The sequence below is a fragment of the Setaria italica genome, chromosome III, assembly GCF_000263155.2.
Source record: "Setaria italica strain Yugu1 chromosome III, Setaria_italica_v2.0, whole genome shotgun sequence".
NCBI lineage: Eukaryota > Viridiplantae > Streptophyta > Magnoliopsida > Poales > Poaceae > Setaria > Setaria italica.
Window position 1 is genome coordinate 5,696,083 of NC_028452.1, and position 18,940 is coordinate 5,715,022.

Sequence of the window (18,940 nt, forward strand, 5' to 3'; positions counted from 1 at the left end):
CCGTTTAGCCTCCACTTACGTAACGAGTTTTGTAAATAGGTAAATAGTCTACGTTTAATACTCCTAATTTAGTATCTAAACATTCGATGTGACACGTGCTAAAAATAAGTCACCGGAAGAAAACGCCCCCTTATACGAAACATTACATTTCCCTTAAATTTGCACTAGGTATCTCTAGATTCAAAAGTTATCCCCTCTGTCTTATTATCTCGCCCTTTCTAATTAGTACCTTAATCATCATGTTATCAGTACTACTAATGTTAAAGACGCCGTTTGTTCTTTTCCTGCATTCACCACAACAATGTGCGAGATTCGAGAATGTCAATCCTACTCCCCAATCAGCATCTAATTGCTTCTGACCTTCCGTTGATTTCATGTCCTACCTTCTTCCAACAACTAATAACTCCGATCTTATTAATGCGATAACTAATTGTCATCATCTCGCCTGTAATAAACGACACCATACTGCTAATGTGTGGCTTCTAAACGCAATCATCTCATCTAATTAAAAACGTGGTTGCACTGAACGGTCGTTTGCTAACAAAAACTTGCTGATTGATAGACCATTGCCACCTTCTTGTTCAAGTGGTACGATGCTGCAGACTTATTTACTCGTGCTACCATTGTGGTCGTGAAAGTTTTATTTTTTTTTATTTCCCTAAGAAAGCTGCACAACGGTGTACCACTGTCACCATTGTGCTAACAAAGGAGCCTTGAACTTCATCATTCAAGTGCTATTACCTATCCTAAAATGGAACAGTGGCAACAGTAAACAGATTTTTGTGCAAAAAGAACTTGTAGGAGACGAAAAAATATAAACAGTTCGAAAATCACTGGCTTTGCTATGCCAATTCGTCAAAGCCAAACACAAAGGAAAACTAAAGAAAGGCACCACGTAATTCTTATCCTCTCCTCGGGGTAAAACCGTAATCTGACCACCCCACACCATATCAGGCCACCTCACCGCTAATCGCCAACTAATCCATCTTCCCATTTCTTAACTCCAAATAAACCAAAAAGGAAATCAGCCAGCGAAAGAAAAAACAAATAAAAAGCAAAAAAACACTTCTTCCCCAGTCCACCACCTCTCTCCCTTCCCCCCTCCTCCAGCGAGAGCACGACGCGCGCAGGCGGCAAACGAAGCGAGCTCGCTTTGCTTCTCCCAGCGGCCACGTCCCAGGCGGCGCGCAGCAGCAGCGACGAGCCCCGGAGGCCGAGGGGCGAGCGCGGAAGGAGGGAGCAGACGAGCGCGCGGCGGGACTAAGGGGATCCCCCCACTCCCTGCTCGGGCCCGAAGCCGGATCTGCCTCGGGGCTCGCGCCCGCGGCGGGAGATCGTGGGGCGCCGGGCCGGCGCGGCTGGTGGCGAGGGTTGCTGGCCGGCTGGGGGCGCTGGTGAGCGACGGCGGCGGTGGAATGCGGGTGGGTGGCGCGGTATGCTGAGCTACCTTTTTCTGTTTTTTTTACGCGTGTGTGAATTGTAGATGGTGATTTTGTTGTGATTTTGTGTGGGTCGAACGGGGAGGGGGAAATGCAGGACACGGGATTTGGGGTTTCGCTGAATTGGCGTCATTTCAGTTCATTTTTGGGGGGTTGGTTTTCGTATACTGCTAGCTTCGGGGGGTCCAATTCGGTGCTCTCAGTTTTCGAACATCTTTTTTTGCGCAGGATTTACTCGAGTTTGTGGGTTTGGGAGCACGTTGCTGTTTGCTGCTGTTCTCTAGAGGGAAACGAGTAGGATTGAGCTCGAGCTGTGCTGCTCAGGTCCCTAGATTCGGTTTTGGATTGGTTGCTCAATTTGAACCAATCTCTTGTGCAGTTTGTTCTGCTCCCTGTTGTTGCTTCAGTTCTGCTCTTCCTGTGTTACGTTTCTATTTGGAAAGCTGTACTTTGTGCTGTGGCTGATGCAGTGTTATATTTGGGGTCATGGAGAGACATTGCAAGGTTGAATTTGGGCTCAATTTTCGCCATTTGGTTTTCCGTTTGGTCTAATTTTGACTTCATCGGACTGACTCGCCCTCAATGTGGTTCCTCCTAATTTTCTTGGTGATTTAGCTCTAACACGGGATAGCAGATGGCATGGAATGTCGAGTTGAAAGAGTGAAATTTGGGACCTTTGTGCGCTTGATAGTTCAATTGAACGTGCACTTTCAGGTTTTCTCCTGACACTTGTTATTCGTAAGCTGGTTTGGGGAACATGTCCAATCGATTGATTGATTCTTGCATGCTCGTTTAAAGACTTGCTATTTAAGTTGTGTTTGTTGATTCATTATTTCACTTGATGCAATAAGATGTGCTGCTGGTTGCAAAACAGCAAAGTTGGATGCCACGAGCTCCTCATTGGGTTTACCTAAATTTCCTAGTTGATGTGATGGATTTGGCAATTTGGGTACTTGGAGTGGGAGAAACAAGGATAGCTTCCAACTTTTTGTGGGCTTTATGGGGGCTTTTTTGTTGGTTTATTCTGTATGATTACTTTCTATGAATGTATTGGTATGTTTTATTTCTGATGGTGGTGGGATGAATTTGTGTATTGGGTATTCATGATGAGTACAATGTTTCTATTTCCTTTCATTTCTTTGCAGTATAAGTATCTTTCTTCGTTGTCTCTATTCCTGTGACAGTTATCACAAGTTTTTCCTTTTGCTTTGGTGCATTTTGGGTTTGTCTGGTTGTTTAATATCACTGCAACGTATTGCAGGTCATGGTACATGTTCCATTTGATCTGGATGGAATTTGACTGCATTCTACTGTCTCAAAACGAAGGATACCATATTAGCACTTAGAGAGGCTTAAGAGGCCAGGAAAAATGCCCCCTTCACCCTCGCTGAGGAGATCGAGATCTCCAGCACGGGAGACTTATCACAAGAGGGCCAGCAGTTTTGGGAGTGTGCTGCCTGCGAAACAGAAGGATGATGAACTCCCTTTGTTCTCTGATATGCAGAAAGTTGAGAGGGAGAACTTCTTACTGGAACCATCGGAGGACTTTGATGACTCAATAGGTAATGCTTATGAATGTCATTCTCCTCTCCCTTTATACAGTCCCATAGTATTACTTATTTGTTTTTGTAGCTTAACATTTTTAGTTTCTTTCTCTCTTTCCATCAGCAAAATTGAGCTACTTCCCGGAAGTAAAACTTGGTGTTAACATTCCTGCCCGTGGAGAAAGCCAGGATTTGCTTAATGTGGATGGCGATAAAAATGATTGTGAGTGGTATGCACACTGATTGTACATTTTACTTTGCCTTGTTTCAAATTTGTCAATACCTCCTATACCTGTAATTCTATACAGAGATTATATCTTGGCACAGAGTAACGACTTGATCTCCATCGCCTTTTCCAATCAACAGGTTGTTAACTCCTCCAGAAACTCCACTTTTTCGATCATTAGATGATGAAGAAGAACAATCTGTCACTCAGGTTTCTAGGGGCAGAGCTCAGAGCAAGCCCATACAGATTTCGAGATCATCCACAGTAAGTGCTTATGTCCAGAGGAGTTTCTTCCAAGAACTATATCAAGTTGCATCCATTACCTATCAATTTTATTTGATTTTATTCATTTTCAGATGGACAATACTCAAAGAGCTAGTAGAAGCAGTGCAAGCCCAAGTAGGCTTAGCCCATCCCCACGCTCTATGGCGAGGACAAGATCATCTAGTTCAGCCTCTCGCTCTAGCCCACCACTTGATCTTCAACCACCAACACTGTTGCGAAGATCTTCAACCCCTCCGGTTGCTAAGACATCAACACCTCCTCGAAGGTCTCCAAGTCCTGCCTCAAGAAGGATGAGTACTGGTTCAAGTGTCCCAACTTTGAATGGAACAAGAGGAGCTTCACCAGTGAAACCTAATCGCAGATCTTCTTCACCAAAGCTGCAGGGATGGCAATCAAATGTCCCTGGTTTCCCTTTTGACGCACCTTCAAACCTTCGCACATCTCTACCTGATCATCCAGTTTCCCGTTCAAGGGGTGGTTCTCCTTCGTCTTTTAGTGGACTAGACAAGGGTTCAAGAGGTAGAAGACAATCAATGTCTCCCACTCCATCTAGGAGAGCCAGTTCATCTCACAGTATTGAACGGGATCGAATGAGCTCTCACAGCAAAGCTTCCGCAACGTCATCTGGTGAGGATGATCTGGACTCTATGCAGTCTGTACCAATTAGCTACTCTAGTAGCCCAGCTATGAAAAAAAGCTTGGCTGTGATGAAGACCAGAACTATTGCATCATCAAAGAATCTGTCAAAAACTTTCACCCCTAGCTCTGTCCCAAAGCGGTCATTTGACTCTGCAGTCTGGTTGATGGTAAGCATTCCTCTGCTTTTATGTCACAATAGTAGAATATTTCTCATGTCTTACAATCATCTCACCTAGTGTGTAATTAGTAGTCCATTTTGTAAATTCTAAAATTTGCCTACATTCATTTTTTTTCTCTTGTGTAACTTGATCTTGGTAAATCTAGTTCATTTTTCCTATTGAAGATACTTGTCACCTTATGCAAACTATCATTTCTAACTTCTACTAAAAACTATTTAGGTGTACTTTCCATGTGCTGTTGCAGTGCTATGGGCATATAAACCTTCTTTTTGCTATATTTCCATTCTACAGTATTTTTGGGAAACGTATGTGGTCTTCAAAATGCACAAATAAAAAGTTAATGATCTTTCATCAAGATTATTATAGATAAGTTTGTCTGGTATTTTTAATGGTGCCTGCGGGCCAACAGGCGTTCTTTGATTAGGAAGTGGTTATACTGAACACCTAGTTACTTGATCAATGTGAACCTGCTATGTATGGTTCAGATTTTTGTCACAAAAATAATCAGATGGTTTTTATTTTCTTCTTGGTGTGGATCAACCAGGAGCCACCGTTTGTAGTCAATGATATAAGGCAGAATGATTGTTGCATAGTTTCGTTCAAACAATGGTGTGGGTGTACCTTTACAGCAAATCAAGACTGTTCTTCTGTTTATTGTGTTTTTTTTTCAAGTTGAAACATGGAACTAAGATGTGATACATGATCTTCTTTTCCAGGATCACCGCAATGCTCCACAAGATAGGTTCCGACCACTTCTATCAGGTGTCCCTGCCAGCACATTTGGCTCTGGCAATGGAAATGATGTGCACAAGCCTATGTTCTCACACATTTCCTCTTTGACAACTAGCAGCAATGCAAGCTCTGATCATGGTGCAATTTTTGGCTCTTATAAGCATGGCAACCAAGAGCAACAAGATTTGGTTGGTGAATGGGAAGCAGATGACAGCTCTCGAGGTCATGAGGACATATTTATGTTTGATAAATTGGACGAACTAAATGAAGAAAACATTCATTACAAGAGCACGGAATCTATGGAGAACTCCCCAAGTATAGTAAAACGTCAAGTAAGTGACAAACAAGACTTCGACATGGAAGGAAGTGGAACATGTGATCAGTCCTTATGCCATTCTACTAATAGTTCTCTGGTTGGCTATGGTAAAACTGCAACTTGTGTGAGATGTGGGAAGTTTTTGGATGTGGATGGTGAGGGTGACTATTGCGACATATGTGCGTCAAAGGTTGGGAATACCTTCACTGATTCTATCGCACAAACTATAGAAAAAGCAAACCAGCAGGATGATAAAGCTGCAAATTTGAAACCTTACATTGTATCTGATCCTCATATAGCCCCAGACTCTATAGACCATAGGAAAGAAGTATCTCTTGATCATCAACTAGTGAACAATGAACCTCGCACTGACTGCCTGGACCATGCACTTCCATTGCACTCAATGATGGACACACCTCAGGAAATGATGCTGGTGCAGGAGGGGAAGATTGATGCAGAACATACAAAGCAACATGTCGGAGATTCTGCACTAGGAAATAGAATCAATATCCCATTTCATCAATCTAGTGTGACTGACCCTCAACAAACAGAACCGACATCTGTGGAGCATGAGCTATTCAGGGACCAAATGGACAACCGCAATCATGGATTGTCCCAATGTGGTGAAACTATTTCCGAAACTGTGACCTGTGATGACTCTCATCAACTGGTATCAACAAGCCCTAAGCTTGAAAATACTGAGGCCACTGGGATATCAGTACTATTACTCCAGAAGTCAAATAGCAATAGATGGCCTGTTGTTGAAGGGAGGGCCCTGGGTTCTGCAAATACGCTTTGTTCAGAACCATATTACGCAAGAGATGGTGTCAATATAATGAAGCGTAGCTTTGGACGGGACAGCTCTTCAGCTGCTTCTTCTAGTGATCTTGGGTCTTCAAGGCAATCAGTCATTTATTGTGAGCGCCCTAGGAGTGGTAAGAGGGGTGACTTTGAGAAGTCTCAGATAAGCAGTACTATGAGTCGTCAAAGCATCGCTTCTGTCTCAGATATGTCAATTAGTAGCTCTTCAGCTTCACTTTGCCCTCAGAGTGATGCAGTAGGAGATACTTATTTGCCAATAGACACTTTGGAGAGTAGTGCTTCAAGAAAAGTGATCCCTACCAAAGAACATGATAGTTCTGGTAAGCTTGCTTTGACAAGTGCTATGGAGTGTTGGTCTGCTGCACAGGCTATTGTCAGTGATGACAGCCTTGTTGACTTGAACACCTCGAGCTCTGTAAGTGTGGTAGAAGGAGATGCGACAATTGAGAACCATTGTACAGACAGGATGGCTGACAGCGATCATTTCAGTTCAAATATGTGTTTGTCAGATACTGAAATGCCAAGTGACATCCAAGAGTCATCAGCTCCAGAGGAAAGTTGCATACCAGAAACTGAAGAGGACACTTCTGTTATTAGTAAGCACAATACAAGTAGCACTCCAGAACATCCAAGTGATGAGAACAACCTTGATAATATGCAAATGCAGTTCGAAGCAGCTCAGGGTTCAAATGAGGAAAACAGATTGGATGATTGTTGCATGTCTGCCATTTCCGAGGAGGATGTGTTGGTTTCTGAACCAAAAACTAACATAACGGAACTTCCTAATGATGGTATGTATTTTCATTTCTCTTTTCCACCTCCAAGAATTATGCCTATCTCGAAGATTTGTACGCATTACCTGATATAATTGTTCACTGGCCCTCTATTTTTCTTGTCTTGGACATAGTTTTTGATGGTATAGAATGCACTGATATTTTATATACAAGAGCACTTTTGTGAATATTCTTTGAACCAAAGGGAAAAGGAAAACCCAAGTAGTCAATCATTCTGGGATTAAGTAAGTCTAAGTAGGTGTGTCAATCATTTCAGTAAAGGTTTGGTACATAAAATATCATTAATGTGTGATTTACAAGAGGGGTGTGTAATTTTCAAGTGATTTAGTTCAAATAACAACTTTATGATTTTTTACCATTATGTTTTTTTCCCTGTGCACACTGCAACACTGGAGCAGTTTAGTATGAAAGCCTTCTAGCTCCTAGGGCTTACATGCAACCGTCTGATCAAGTGTTTGTCACATGGGTCGCTGCTACTGACCTCTGCCTACATTTAATCTTTTTGGCATGTCTGTCAACTTTAGATGCTTCCGCTCTTTTCAAGTGAATTTGAATTGTATTCCAGTTATGGTACAGATATAAATTTAATCTTTTGTGGTTCTAGAGAAGCAAAAACGTTTTAATTATCAGCTAGAGGTATACAACGATTGCCTGCGTACATTTTTCATATCAAATAGTATTTTGTTGAATTTACCGTCTTTACAGTTGCTAGCTCCTAGTTCACAGATATGCTGCCTACCATATTTTCTTTGCATAATGTAACCAATAAAATTTCTTGTGCTATTTGGTGAATATAAGTATTTAAAATAATATTTTTTTCTAAATTGCAGAAGAATCTCATGCAGTGGTAGAAGGATCAAAGAAACAAATCCAGAGATGCTTCACACTAGAAGAAGCCGCTGACACAATTCTCTTCTGTAGTTCTATTGTCCACGACCTTGCATACAAGGCAGCAACAATTGCCTTGGAAAACGAGAAGGAATCAGAATGTCTCGATTCTATTCGCCCCACTGTTACCGTTGTTGCAAGATCTGGTCAAAAGGAAGATAGTTTACCAAAGCTGCCTCACAGACGAACTCCAAATCGGAAGGTTAAAAGGAAAAGATTGGAAGGCGAAACAACTACAACGGAAACTACTGAGAAAGATGCTGTTGCTAAGGACTCCTCGCCTGTACGTTCTGCTTCCGGCATTACAAGGAATTCCGATAACATGAAGCCTCCAAAGCTGGAGTCCAAGTGCAACTGTATAATTATGTAGGTACCTCCATTGTCCATGATCTAAGGAGATTTTTGGGATATTGGTTGGATGGAATCACATGTTTCATATCATGAGGTGGGCACAGAGCTGAAGCATGGCTTCACCTGTTACCAGCAAAGAAGGTATTCCGCACGGGTCTTCTGCTAGATTATTTTCGTATGGTGCATTTGCTGTGTTTTAGGTGACAGAATGCACTGCGAGCTATTCTTTTGTAAATTCTTGTTTCTTTTTTTTTCCTGCTTGCCATTGCGGTTTGTGCAAAGTGTAAGAAACTACTAGAGGAGGTGTTGTGTTGATAGCGTATTTTCTTGCAATGCACGTGGCTTGTTGTGTCAATATCTTTCAACATTTGTAGTACGTGACTTGTGAGCATGGGCTTGTTCTGATGTTGAAACCTAACGGAGCATAGATAGATTGTGGGCTGTGGAGTAAGCTGGGCCGACCATGCTGCTGCTGCTGCACACTGCACAAGCCAATGCACACTGGGCACTTGAAATAGGCATTTCTTCTTTCTTATCATAATAGTTGAGATGCACGATGTTCATGCAAAGCATAAGCTCCTTGATGTTGCATTCAAAGATATGCTCATTCCCTTGCTTAATTTATACAAACATTAGTAGGTATTTCATTTTTTGCCCCCCCTAGTATTAAAGATCTTAGTTGTGACATCCATTATTCGAATACCCAGAGTTGAAATTGAGAACTACCCACATTGTCCCGATTTACTCGAGTCGCTGTTATTTGGTCTCCCTAATTAAAGCGGAATAATACCAGATGGCACCCCCAAGGTATTTCATTTGAGAACTATCATTAAGTTTTACAGTGGAGTTTTCATCACTCTCGTACGGTATTCACATAAGCAAAATATAATAGTAAGCTATATGCCCTCAAAAGCCTCATCTTATACTTAGAAATTTGTCTTTCTAGTGCACACTTGAATTTTTACAAAACGAGTTTGCATTTTAACTTTTGCAGCAAAGTATGTCTATATATACACTATGGATATATAGGTGCCGTTCCAAATTTTTTGAAACTTGTAAGCATGGTTTTAGGTTGCTTTCACATTTCCAAGATGGTTTCCACCGAATATTTTCTAAAAAAAGAGGTTCTCTAACTATGGAAAGTGCCATATGATCACTCCCATATGACCACATTACTTGAAAAAACTTACTATGTTATCCCTATCAAAACACATTTGTCAATCACAATACAATCTTGACTTCCTCATTTAAAAAAAGTTTTTTTTGGCTCAGTAACCACTTTGCTTTGCTTATAGAAACCGTAGCTTTATGGGCTGCCGAGCGGGTAGGCAACGCCGATACTGAAAAAGGTAATGTAAGAATCTTTTCGAACCTTTCTCCATGAAACAGCTTCTCCAAATATGGAAGGCACCCTATTGCTTGAAGAAACTTATGTTATCTGTACCAAAAACACATTTGTCAATCACAATACAATCTTTATTTTTCTCATTTAAAAAAATTATTTTGGCTCAATGGCCACTTTGCTTTGTCTTAAAAGATCTCTCGGTTTACCAAATGAAATTGCATATCCACATTTCTCACATATTGAATTTATTCCCCAAATTCGTTTTCTATATAATTTTTTTCCAATAAAAAATCAGTACTTATATTTATAGTATCTCCGTTCTACTTTGTTTAAAACAAACTAATTAGTTTCTCAAGGTAATATATAGATTGAGAACTTTTGTTTGAATGAGGTACTAACAACGGCATTATTTTGTCAAGAGATGATCTGAGGTCTTGTTTGGATACCCTACTTTTAGCCACGTTTGGATTATAATCTAAGCAAAGATTTTTTTGCTTCTCGCTTTTTTTATTCAAATCTTTGAAATGGCTTACCGCGTAAGCGAGAATCGGTGGAAATAAGCAAAAGGTGGGATTCTCACTTATTTCCACCTATAAGCCACCTATAAGCGGAAACAAACGGTAGCTAAAGCTTTGTTGGGACGTGAATATTTTATTGATTACCGACAGACTTAACCTTTTTGTCTACGAACGATAAGCCTCACGTGCCGCGAAATTCCTCCTGCTCCGGCGCAAGCCAAAGCTTATAGATACGTGTCCTGCCGCGGATGCAAGTATGCAACGGAAACCCGGAGCAAAAAAACACGCACAAAATCTGGTGACGCAATCGGCAGCCTGACACTCTCACTAGTCACTCCCAGCGCCCGCCCCGCCGCCGTTCCCTCCACGGCGCGCCCCGCTCCGCCCTCCCCGCCGCAGCGCCCCGCTCCTCCTCTCTCCGCCCGCCCGCCCGTCCAGCGGAGTGCGGAGAGATCCACCCGGGAGTGGATTGGTTCCTTCCTCCGCTGGTGAGCGATTCCTGTCCCTGGCTTCTTCATCTCCTTCCGCGCGCGAGATCGACGTTAGCTTGCGCAATGGGCCCTCTTAGGTCCCCAATCTGTAGTTCGTCTTCCAACAAATTTCCCGGGGCTTAACTTTCTAGAGCTCAATTTTCGGGGGTCTATAGTCGGGATGTGATTGGTGGCCGCATTTTGTTGGAGAGAAGGCATTCTGCTCGAATTTTGCCGCCCTTGTATCGGGTTTTGAAGAACTCGTCGTTGATGCCAGTGCTGCTCCACCATTCTGGTTCTAATCTTACGGTGTGGTAAACTAGAAGAATTGGGTGTGCTAGTATGGTAGATTAGGAGTGGATGCAGCCAGTAGTGCTGTGAATTGCGAAATGGAGACCTTGAATGTGAGCTTTTTCAATGGTGTGGTGTTTGCTTGGCTTGTTGTCCAGCTCATTTTTGGAGACCTGCCACTGGGTTGGCTACTTTTTCTCCTGATTGGGTGGGTCTTTTCATCCAGAAGGTGATGGATTGGGCAGATTGGGCCTTGGAGTGCAACAAATATGGGCAGCTTCAAGTTTGGGGAGTCCTTTTAGGGCCTTTCTGTTTGGTTCATCCTGTTTGATTGCTTTCTAGGAAGGTAGTAACCGTGTTAGCGTGTAGTTATTGGCTGGATTATTTCGTGCAGCCATGTGATGGATTGGTTACTTTGGGCAATGCATAGTTCTCAACTCAGGCTTCTTTTATTACTTTCCATTTCTTGCCCTTGGTTTGCAGTTTACCAGCAGGTTGTCCTATACCAGTGATACATATCAAATGCTTTCTGAATTTTTGGTGCTCTTTTTTGTTTGTTTATTTCTTTACTAACAAAAGCCTATTTGCAGATATTTCAAAAGGATTAGTCTGAGTCTGTTATCTCAGAAAGAAAGAGCACAGCTACACTCTCTTTCCGACTAAAAGACTACAGAGATGCCCCCCTCACCATCACCTAGGAGATCTCTTAAAGAGCTTTCCCACAGAAGGGGGCATAGTTTTGGAAGTATGCCGCCTGCTAAACCCAAGGATGACGAACTCATGTTGTTCACAGATATGCAGAAACATGAGAGGGATAATAATAACTTCTTTCTGGAATCAGCAGAGGATTTTGATGAATCGATCTGTAAGGCTAATAAATATCATCCTTATAATCTGCCTACAGTTTTTGTGACGTTGTAGATTGTACTTCCTAGTGTGAAACTTCATGATTTGATCGATATTTGCTGTCTGTTCTTTTTTTCTGGCCCCGCGTATCAGCAAAGTTGAGCTATTTTCGGGATTTAAAGCTTGGTTCCAACATAGCTGCACGGGGGGGAAACCATGATCTGCTTAATGCTGATGGTGAAAGAAATGATTATGATTGGTATGTACACTTAACAGCACATGTTTCTTTTGTTTGCTCCATGATTGATATGTATGTTACTTTATTTTGCTTCAACAAATAGTATGTGTTTAAATAAATATAGTCTATGGAGCTATGTGAGGGTCATATCTCTTACTTAATTTTTCTTTGTTACGTTTAGTATAGATTGGCTCTCATCATCTGATGTTGAGTAGCTAAGTAGCGAGTTACAAATTGCTCAGTCTTCTCGTTAATTTGATCGTGTGGCTTACTGGTGCCTGTAGTTCAACATATGATATAGATCCTCATCATCTTACCCCTGACATCAAATGCATACTCCTCCTAAATCAAGTAATTTGGGAGCAAAACACAGGATTTGAGAGTGGATGGCTCTCGCCATCATCCTGGAGCTGTGTGCCGAAAGTGGAACACCCCTCACAGCAAGCACGAGAGAGACAGTGACTGGGGAGTGTTCCTTGATAATTCCTTCTTGCACTTTATTGTTAATTCCTCCTATTGTTTAGAGAGAGGGGATGCCTAACAACGATATATGAATGCATAGAAAGTAATAAAATCATATAGCAAACTCAGACAGTCCTTATTTGATGTGCAAGAAACTAACCATGCAGCAGCTTAGCCCACCACCCCTAGGCTTGGAGTTCATTGGGTGTGTCATACTAACCGTAGCCCTACACTTGTACTGTAGGTGAGTGAAAATATTGTGGATCTTTTCTTATTCATTACTAAGCATTCTGTTAATGTTTCGGACTTTCAATAAAATTGGTGCTTTGTTCGGTCTACTGAAAACTATTCTACTATGCCACAACCAAGGAGCGGATGCCTCTACTTTTCACTGTATAATTGCTGGCTAGCCCACATAATTAGGCCGGTTAGGCCACAAGAAGCTTCCTGACCTAGATTTCTTTTTTTTTGTCAGTTCATTTAGATTTTTCATATCTGAAGTGCACACAAAAAATATTGCAAGGCTCCAGACATCATGGTCTACTTTGACGCTGGCAATGTGTCATGTGGGGGTGGGGCCAGGGGCAGCTACAGCTGGCAGAGAATCCAGGGCCCTGCAGCCGAGGGCTGGCGGCTGGGTCTGGCTTTGCCTTAGTCATCAAGTTAGGGAATTTGAGTTTTGACACAGTATCTCCTTTGTGTCTCCTGTTGTCAAGGCCCAGAGCCTAAACCACCCACCTTACTATTTGCCTGTAGTTTTATTGGCATTTTATATATTAGGTGTAAGCTATTACATGCCAGCCATCTAACATTTTTCTTAAAAGGTTGTTGACTCCACCAGAGACACCACTTTTTCATTCATTGGATGATGATGAAGACCATCGCATTGGTACGGCCCATAGAGGCAGGACACAGATTAAGCCAATATCAATTTCGAGGTCATCCACTGTGAGTGCTTACCTCATGACAGGTTCTTGGTATTCATAATTTTTATAATTGATAGGACCTACCTATCAATTGTGAATATTTCCTTTTTTATTTTACACAGATGGAAAATACTCGAAGATCTAACAGAAGCAGTGCAAGCCCAAATAGGCTTAGCCCTTCACCACGCTCATATAGCAGCACCGTGTTGACTAGGACAAGATCATCAAACTCATCTTCACGATGCAGCCCACCACTTGCTTTACAACCGGCAACACCGCCACGAAGGTCTTCATCTCCAGCTTCTAAGACATTAACACCTCCACGAAGGTCACCAAGTCCTGCTTCAAGGAGGATGAGTGCTGGTTCAAGTGACCTAATTTCAAATGGAAGAAGGGGAAGTTCGCCAGTTAAAACCAATCACAGGTCATCTTCACCAAAACCTCAAGGTTGGCAGTCAAGTCATCCTGGTTTCTCTTTTGACGCACCTCCGAACCTACGCACGTCTCTGTCAGATCGTCCAGTATCCCGTTCAAGGGGTGGATCTCCTTCATCTTTCAGTGGATTGGACATGAATTGGAGAGGTAGAAGGCAATCTATGTCTCCTACTCCATCGAGAAGAGCCAGTTCATCCCACAGCAATGATCGAGATCGTTCCAGCTCTTACAGCAAAACATCTGTGACATCGTCTGCTGAAGATGATCTAGAGTCCATGCAATCTATACCAATTAGCCCAGCTGTAAGAAAGAACTTGTCAGTAATGAAATCCAAAACTATTGCATCACCTAAGAAGCCATCCAAGAGTTTCTCCCCTAGTTCTGCTCCAAAGAGGTCCTTTGATTCTGCAGTTTGGTTGATGGTAAACATTGCTCTGTTTCTTTCACATTTGGCATGATGATGTAATATTTGTTTTTGCACCACATGGTAGAATCACCCTTTTAAGCCAATTAGTGACATGTTTAGTAAAAGTGAAAAAAGTTTCTATCCTTATAGTTATTTTGTTCTTCCTTTTTACTCATTGTGGCAAGATGGCCCACATTTATATTTAAGATACCTGTGTGTGAAACTATGTTCTCATTGCCTTTGTTTCACATGATCCTTGAAAAACAGAGACTGTTTGTGCTCTGCTGGTGTTTTGTGACCAATGCTATATTTGATCACTTGTATTACTGGCTTCAAATAACCTTGTTCATGATTGCATATTATAAGTTGTTCTGAAATCATTGCATAATTCAATATAGCTTCTCTTGTAGAACTGCATTTGTTGTGCACCTAGACTGATTTATTTGTGCAGTTGATCTACATTTAATGCAAGTGAGAGCCCTTTTTCTTGTTTGATGCTTTCCTTTTGGCTTGTCCGCAATATAACAAAATGCTATACTCCTTTTCTAGGATCTTCGGAAAGCTCCTCAAGATAAGTTCAGGCCACTTCTATCAAGTGTTCCTTCCACCACATTTGGTGCTGTAAAAGGAGATGATGGACACTCATCTATTTTGTCGCACAATTCCTTACTCACGACAAGCAGTAATTTAAGCTCTGAGCACGGTGTCCCTTCTGGCCCTTGTATGGGTGATGATCAAGAACAGATTGATGTAGTTGGTGAATGTGAAGCAACACCTAGTTCCATAATTCATGAGGATATATCTATGTTTGATAAATTGGATGGACTGAATGAAGGACCCAGTATCCACAGTTTATCAACAACTCGAAGTGGCCCAGAATGTCCAAGCTCAGTAAAATATGCAGAAAGCACCATAGAAGGCCTCATTATGGAAACGATTAGAATATCTCAGACCTCATGTAATGTTGTTAGTAGTGTTAAGGTCCAACACACTAAAATGGCAACATGCACTAGATGTGGGAAGTCATTCAATGCAATAGAGGATGGTGAAGAAGTTAATTTCTGTGAAGAATGTGCTTTAGTAGGTGAGGTTCTTTTTGTGGACCCCAAGATACAGACTTTGGAAGAAGCACATCAACAAGATCACAAAACTAGAGATTCTAAACCTTGTGGTGCATCAGAAGCTCCTCATATAACCCCAGATTGCATTGAAGATATCAAGAAGTCATCTCTTGACAATCAGCTGGTGAATGATGAAACTCAAGCTGGTTGTCTGCAAAAGTGTCCTCAATCTCAGTCAACAATGGATACAACTGAAAGGATGCTGTCACAGCGACATGGGGAGAATGTTGCTGAGAATTTAAGGCCACATGATATTGGTGACTCCCCACTACGAAATAGCATTGATATTTCATCTCATCAATGTAGCATAGGTGACTGTCAACAAAAAGAACCAACATCTGTAATTGAGTGTGATATTTTAAGAGACCAAACTGCCAACCACCACAATGAGGTATCCAAATGCCTGCTAGAGTCAATGCATGGAAGCATTGAATTTGTCTCCGATACACTTACCATTGACAATTCTCATGAAACGGGATCAGTTGATCATCTAAATCTGAAGGCTGAAAATATTGAGGGTGCTGGGATTTCATTACTCTTATTGCAGAAGTCAAGCAGCAACAAATGGCCTGTTGTAGAAGGGAGACCCTTAGCTGCTACCAATGTTCTCTGTTCAGAACCCTATTATACAAGGGATAATGTCAGTACGGTGAAGCGTACCATTGGATGGGACAGCTCGTCAGCTACTTCTTCCATTGATCAAGGGTCTTCAAGGCAATCATTACATTTAGAGCGCCTTAAAAGTAGTAATCGTTATGACTTTGAGAGGTCTCAAATAAGTAGTACTGTGAGTTGCCAAAGCATTGCATCTGTGTCAGATGTGTCAACCAGCAATCGTTCAGTTTCAGTATGTCCTCGGAGTAATGCAATTGTAGATACTGGCTTCCTAACTGACAATTCAGAAAGCAGTGCTTCAAGGTCCATGATTTGTACCGAGGAACTTGATGAGTCGTGTAAGTACACTCTCTCAAGTGCTATAGAGTGCTGGTCTGCTGCCCAGGCTATTGTTAATGATGACATTGATTCATTTGGAGTTGTAGCGGTTCAGAACCAAAGTACAGGTGGGATGGCTTACAAAGATAACTCAAGTGCGAATTCATGTTCATCAGCTATCAAGACTCATAGCAATATCTCACTGTATTTGCCCCCTGAGGAAAGTTGCATACAAAAAACTGAAGAATGTACATCTGCCATCATTCAGTGCTGTTCAGTTGGCACTCCAGAATATCCAGATGATGAGTGTGGCATTGATAATTACCAAATGCAGTTTGAAGCAGTTCCAACTTCTAATGAGGCAAATAGGTTGGATGATGGTTGTGTGTCTGTCATATCTGAGGAGAATGTATTGATTTCTGCAACAGAGGACAACACAATGGAGCTTTCTGGTAATGGTATATATTCATGACTTGCTAATTTTCATATTCACTTGTTAGCTCCACAAAGTTCAGGTTTTCTCTCATGTTTTCAGTATACTTGCAAGCATTTCAGCCTTATTTGATAAACATATTTTCTCAAGATTTAGACGTGGCATTGTAGTGACTTTTCAATAGCACTTATTTTCCTTTCTCAAGATGTAGACGTGGGAGTTGTGTAGCAGCATATTTTCAAGTGATTTTGTTGCCAGTACAAGGTGATTGCAAACCATTTTTTTATGTTGTCTTAGTGTCAGTGCTTGTGAAAAACCAAACAAACACACTATTTTGAGGATATTAGTGTAAAAAGAACAAAACAAACTTTGCTAACTGGAATACTACCCACTAACCAACTGCTTATCGCTGGTCACCGGCCATACTGAACTGTGAACTGGACCTGTAAATTTGACTAATCTTTATTCCATATTTAGTACTAGATTAAGGAGAGAGTGAGAGGGAGGTAAGGAGGGAGGGAGGGTGGGAGTTCATATTTATCCATATTAAGTTTGGATAATATACAAGGGAGAGATGAACTGTCTGGGTCGAGACTTGAGATAGCATGCACACCGCACACATGTTTAACATTTGGTATCAATAGTTTAATGCATTTTTGTGTGTGCTTAAAGTCTGCCACCTAAGGTCAGCAACACATATCTGTCTACCCTCCCTGTAGTTATGCTGCAAGTGCAGCACATTTTCAATTTGAATTTGATTAATCATATTTTGTGTCTATCAATTTTTTTTGAGGAAATTGGTGTCTGTCAATTAATTAACACTTATTCATGTCTGACCTGTAGAAGAATCACTGGCTACAGTTCACGGATCAAGGGAACAAACTCAGAAATGCTTCACTTTAGAAGAGGCTACAGGTACAATTCTCATCTGCAGTTCCATCGCTCATGACATTGCATACAGGGCTGCAACAATTGGGCTAGAGCGAGAGGAGCAACTAGAACTTGCTTCTGCTCCTCGCCCAACAGTTACCATGGTAGGACAATCCATTTCAAGGGGCAACAGTTCACTGAAGTTGCCCAACAAACGAATGCCAAGACATAGGAAAAGATCAGAAGGTGGAACTGTTACAGAAACTGCCAAGATGGAAGTTGTCATTAAAGATCCTGTACCTGTGCGAGTGGTTCCTGAATCTTTAAGGACATCTGACAGCATGAAGCCTCCAAAGGTCGAATCAAAGTGCAACTGTGCAATTATGTAGAGTTTCCTATCAACCCAAGGTGCCAAGAAGCTTATGATCTTAGTTGACATCCATGGTTGCTAGTTATTATTTGTTCGCAACTCAATAACACAGAAACGAACCTGCGCCCACCTGTTTCTATCAGCATCAGCAACCTACAGAAGCGGTGGTGGTGCATTTGCTCTTTTTTCGGGGGTGATAGAGGTGACAGGCCATTCTTTTGTAAATTCTTGCTTGTCCCTTTTCCTCTCTGTGTTTACTCTGATTTTACTTGTCAAGTCGTCCAGTTTTAGTTCGTGCCCGGTGTGCGGATGTCAGTTCCTCGCAAAGGGAGGGAGTGAAATTTCTAGTTCAGATGTTTGTGTTCATTTCTGTATTCTTTAGCGACGAATGCTGCGTGCCTTGTTATGCCGCCATGCATTTGTAGAGTGCACCCGGTCTGTTTGCATACTTGACAGGGAGTGCAGCGCAAGTTTAGGTTTTCGACTCAAATGTAAGACAGTGTATCTATATATTGACATAGGAAGCTGTAAATGTATATTGGTTTGTCTAAACGGTGTTGGTGAAAAAAAACAAATGGGAAATGTTCTGTTAAGCATATGCTGTTTTATTACTTCACAAATGAGCATTTTGGTGGTTTATCGTGTGCATTGTGGCCATGTTTTGTGATGGCCTCCAATTAAGAGGTGCCATGTGGGCGTGGTTGTTTTATTGTCCACGTTAGCATGCAAGTTGAAATTATTGTTTTTTGAAATTGCTTGTTTGTAGTCACAAATACCTAATGTTTTGGACGAGATACGCTCAAACTCTTGAAAACATTTAGTTTGGAAAAATCAAGGAAAAATCTGTCACTTGCCACTGGTCAAACCCCTAAATCCCTCGTATGTTCTGTGTCATCGACACACTGATAACATATGAGAGATTGTTTTAGCTTAATCTATTGTTCTGAAAAGCCAACGACCTTTTAGAAGATGTGTTTACCTTCCTGAGCTCAAAAAGATACGAAAAGCTCATGAAACTAAGCTTTTCAGCTTTTCATATAAACTCAGCTTTTCCGAACTTC

The 18,940-nt window shown here is 41.6% G+C and overlaps 2 protein-coding genes across 6 annotated transcripts; both read left to right on the forward strand.

The window, feature by feature from the left end:
• Positions 1-1,023: 1,023 nt before the first annotated feature.
• LOC101780897 lies at positions 1,024-8,633 on the forward strand. Of its 3 annotated transcripts, none has more exons than XM_004960656.3 (7): positions 1,024-1,433; positions 2,701-3,001; positions 3,108-3,213; positions 3,350-3,473; positions 3,566-4,300; positions 5,029-6,973; positions 7,807-8,633. In XM_004960656.3, exons 2-7 carry the CDS (start codon positions 2,809-2,811, stop codon positions 8,232-8,234), a joined length of 3,531 nt encoding a protein of 1,176 aa, XP_004960713.1. In that variant the 5' UTR covers positions 1,024-1,433; positions 2,701-2,808; the 3' UTR covers positions 8,235-8,633. The 3 variants fall into 3 exon arrangements, with proteins under 3 accessions (XP_004960713.1, XP_004960714.1, XP_004960715.1); XM_004960657.3 differs by having other exon boundaries at positions 1,024-1,421; XM_004960658.3 differs by lacking the exon at positions 1,024-1,433 and having other exon boundaries at positions 2,980-3,001; positions 3,108-3,206.
• A 1,720-nt stretch (positions 8,634-10,353) lies between these two features.
• LOC101779692 lies at positions 10,354-18,475 on the forward strand. Of its 3 annotated transcripts, none has more exons than XM_004960652.3 (7): positions 10,354-10,566; positions 11,430-11,704; positions 11,839-11,944; positions 13,210-13,333; positions 13,434-14,168; positions 14,702-16,664; positions 17,483-18,475. In XM_004960652.3, the coding sequence occupies exons 2-7, from the start codon at positions 11,515-11,517 to the stop codon at positions 17,896-17,898; spliced, it is 3,534 nt and encodes a 1,177-aa protein (XP_004960709.1). In that variant the 5' UTR covers positions 10,354-10,566; positions 11,430-11,514; the 3' UTR covers positions 17,899-18,475. The 3 variants fall into 3 exon arrangements, with proteins under 3 accessions (XP_004960709.1, XP_004960710.1, XP_004960711.1); XM_004960653.3 differs by having other exon boundaries at positions 14,702-16,658; XM_004960654.3 differs by lacking the exon at positions 10,354-10,566 and having other exon boundaries at positions 11,464-11,704; positions 11,844-11,944.
• Positions 18,476-18,940: the final 465 nt, after the last annotated feature.

Excerpts from the sequence above, each read along its gene's own strand:
- LOC101780897 (XM_004960656.3), top strand. The coding sequence starts at position 2,809 with ATGCCCCCTTCACCCTCGCTGAGGAGATCGAGATCTCCAGCACGGGAG. Across the intron at positions 3,474-3,565 it reads AGATTTCGAGATCATCCACA|ATGGACAATACTCAAAGAGC; the intron begins GTAAGTGCTTAT and ends ATTCATTTTCAG. Across the intron at positions 4,301-5,028 it reads ACTCTGCAGTCTGGTTGATG|GATCACCGCAATGCTCCACA; the intron begins GTAAGCATTCCT and ends CTTCTTTTCCAG.
- LOC101779692 (XM_004960652.3), top strand. The coding sequence starts at position 11,515 with ATGCCCCCCTCACCATCACCTAGGAGATCTCTTAAAGAGCTTTCCCAC. Across the intron at positions 11,705-11,838 it reads GGATTTTGATGAATCGATCT|CAAAGTTGAGCTATTTTCGG; the intron begins GTAAGGCTAATA and ends CCCGCGTATCAG. Across the intron at positions 16,665-17,482 it reads AATGGAGCTTTCTGGTAATG|AAGAATCACTGGCTACAGTT; the intron begins GTATATATTCAT and ends TCTGACCTGTAG.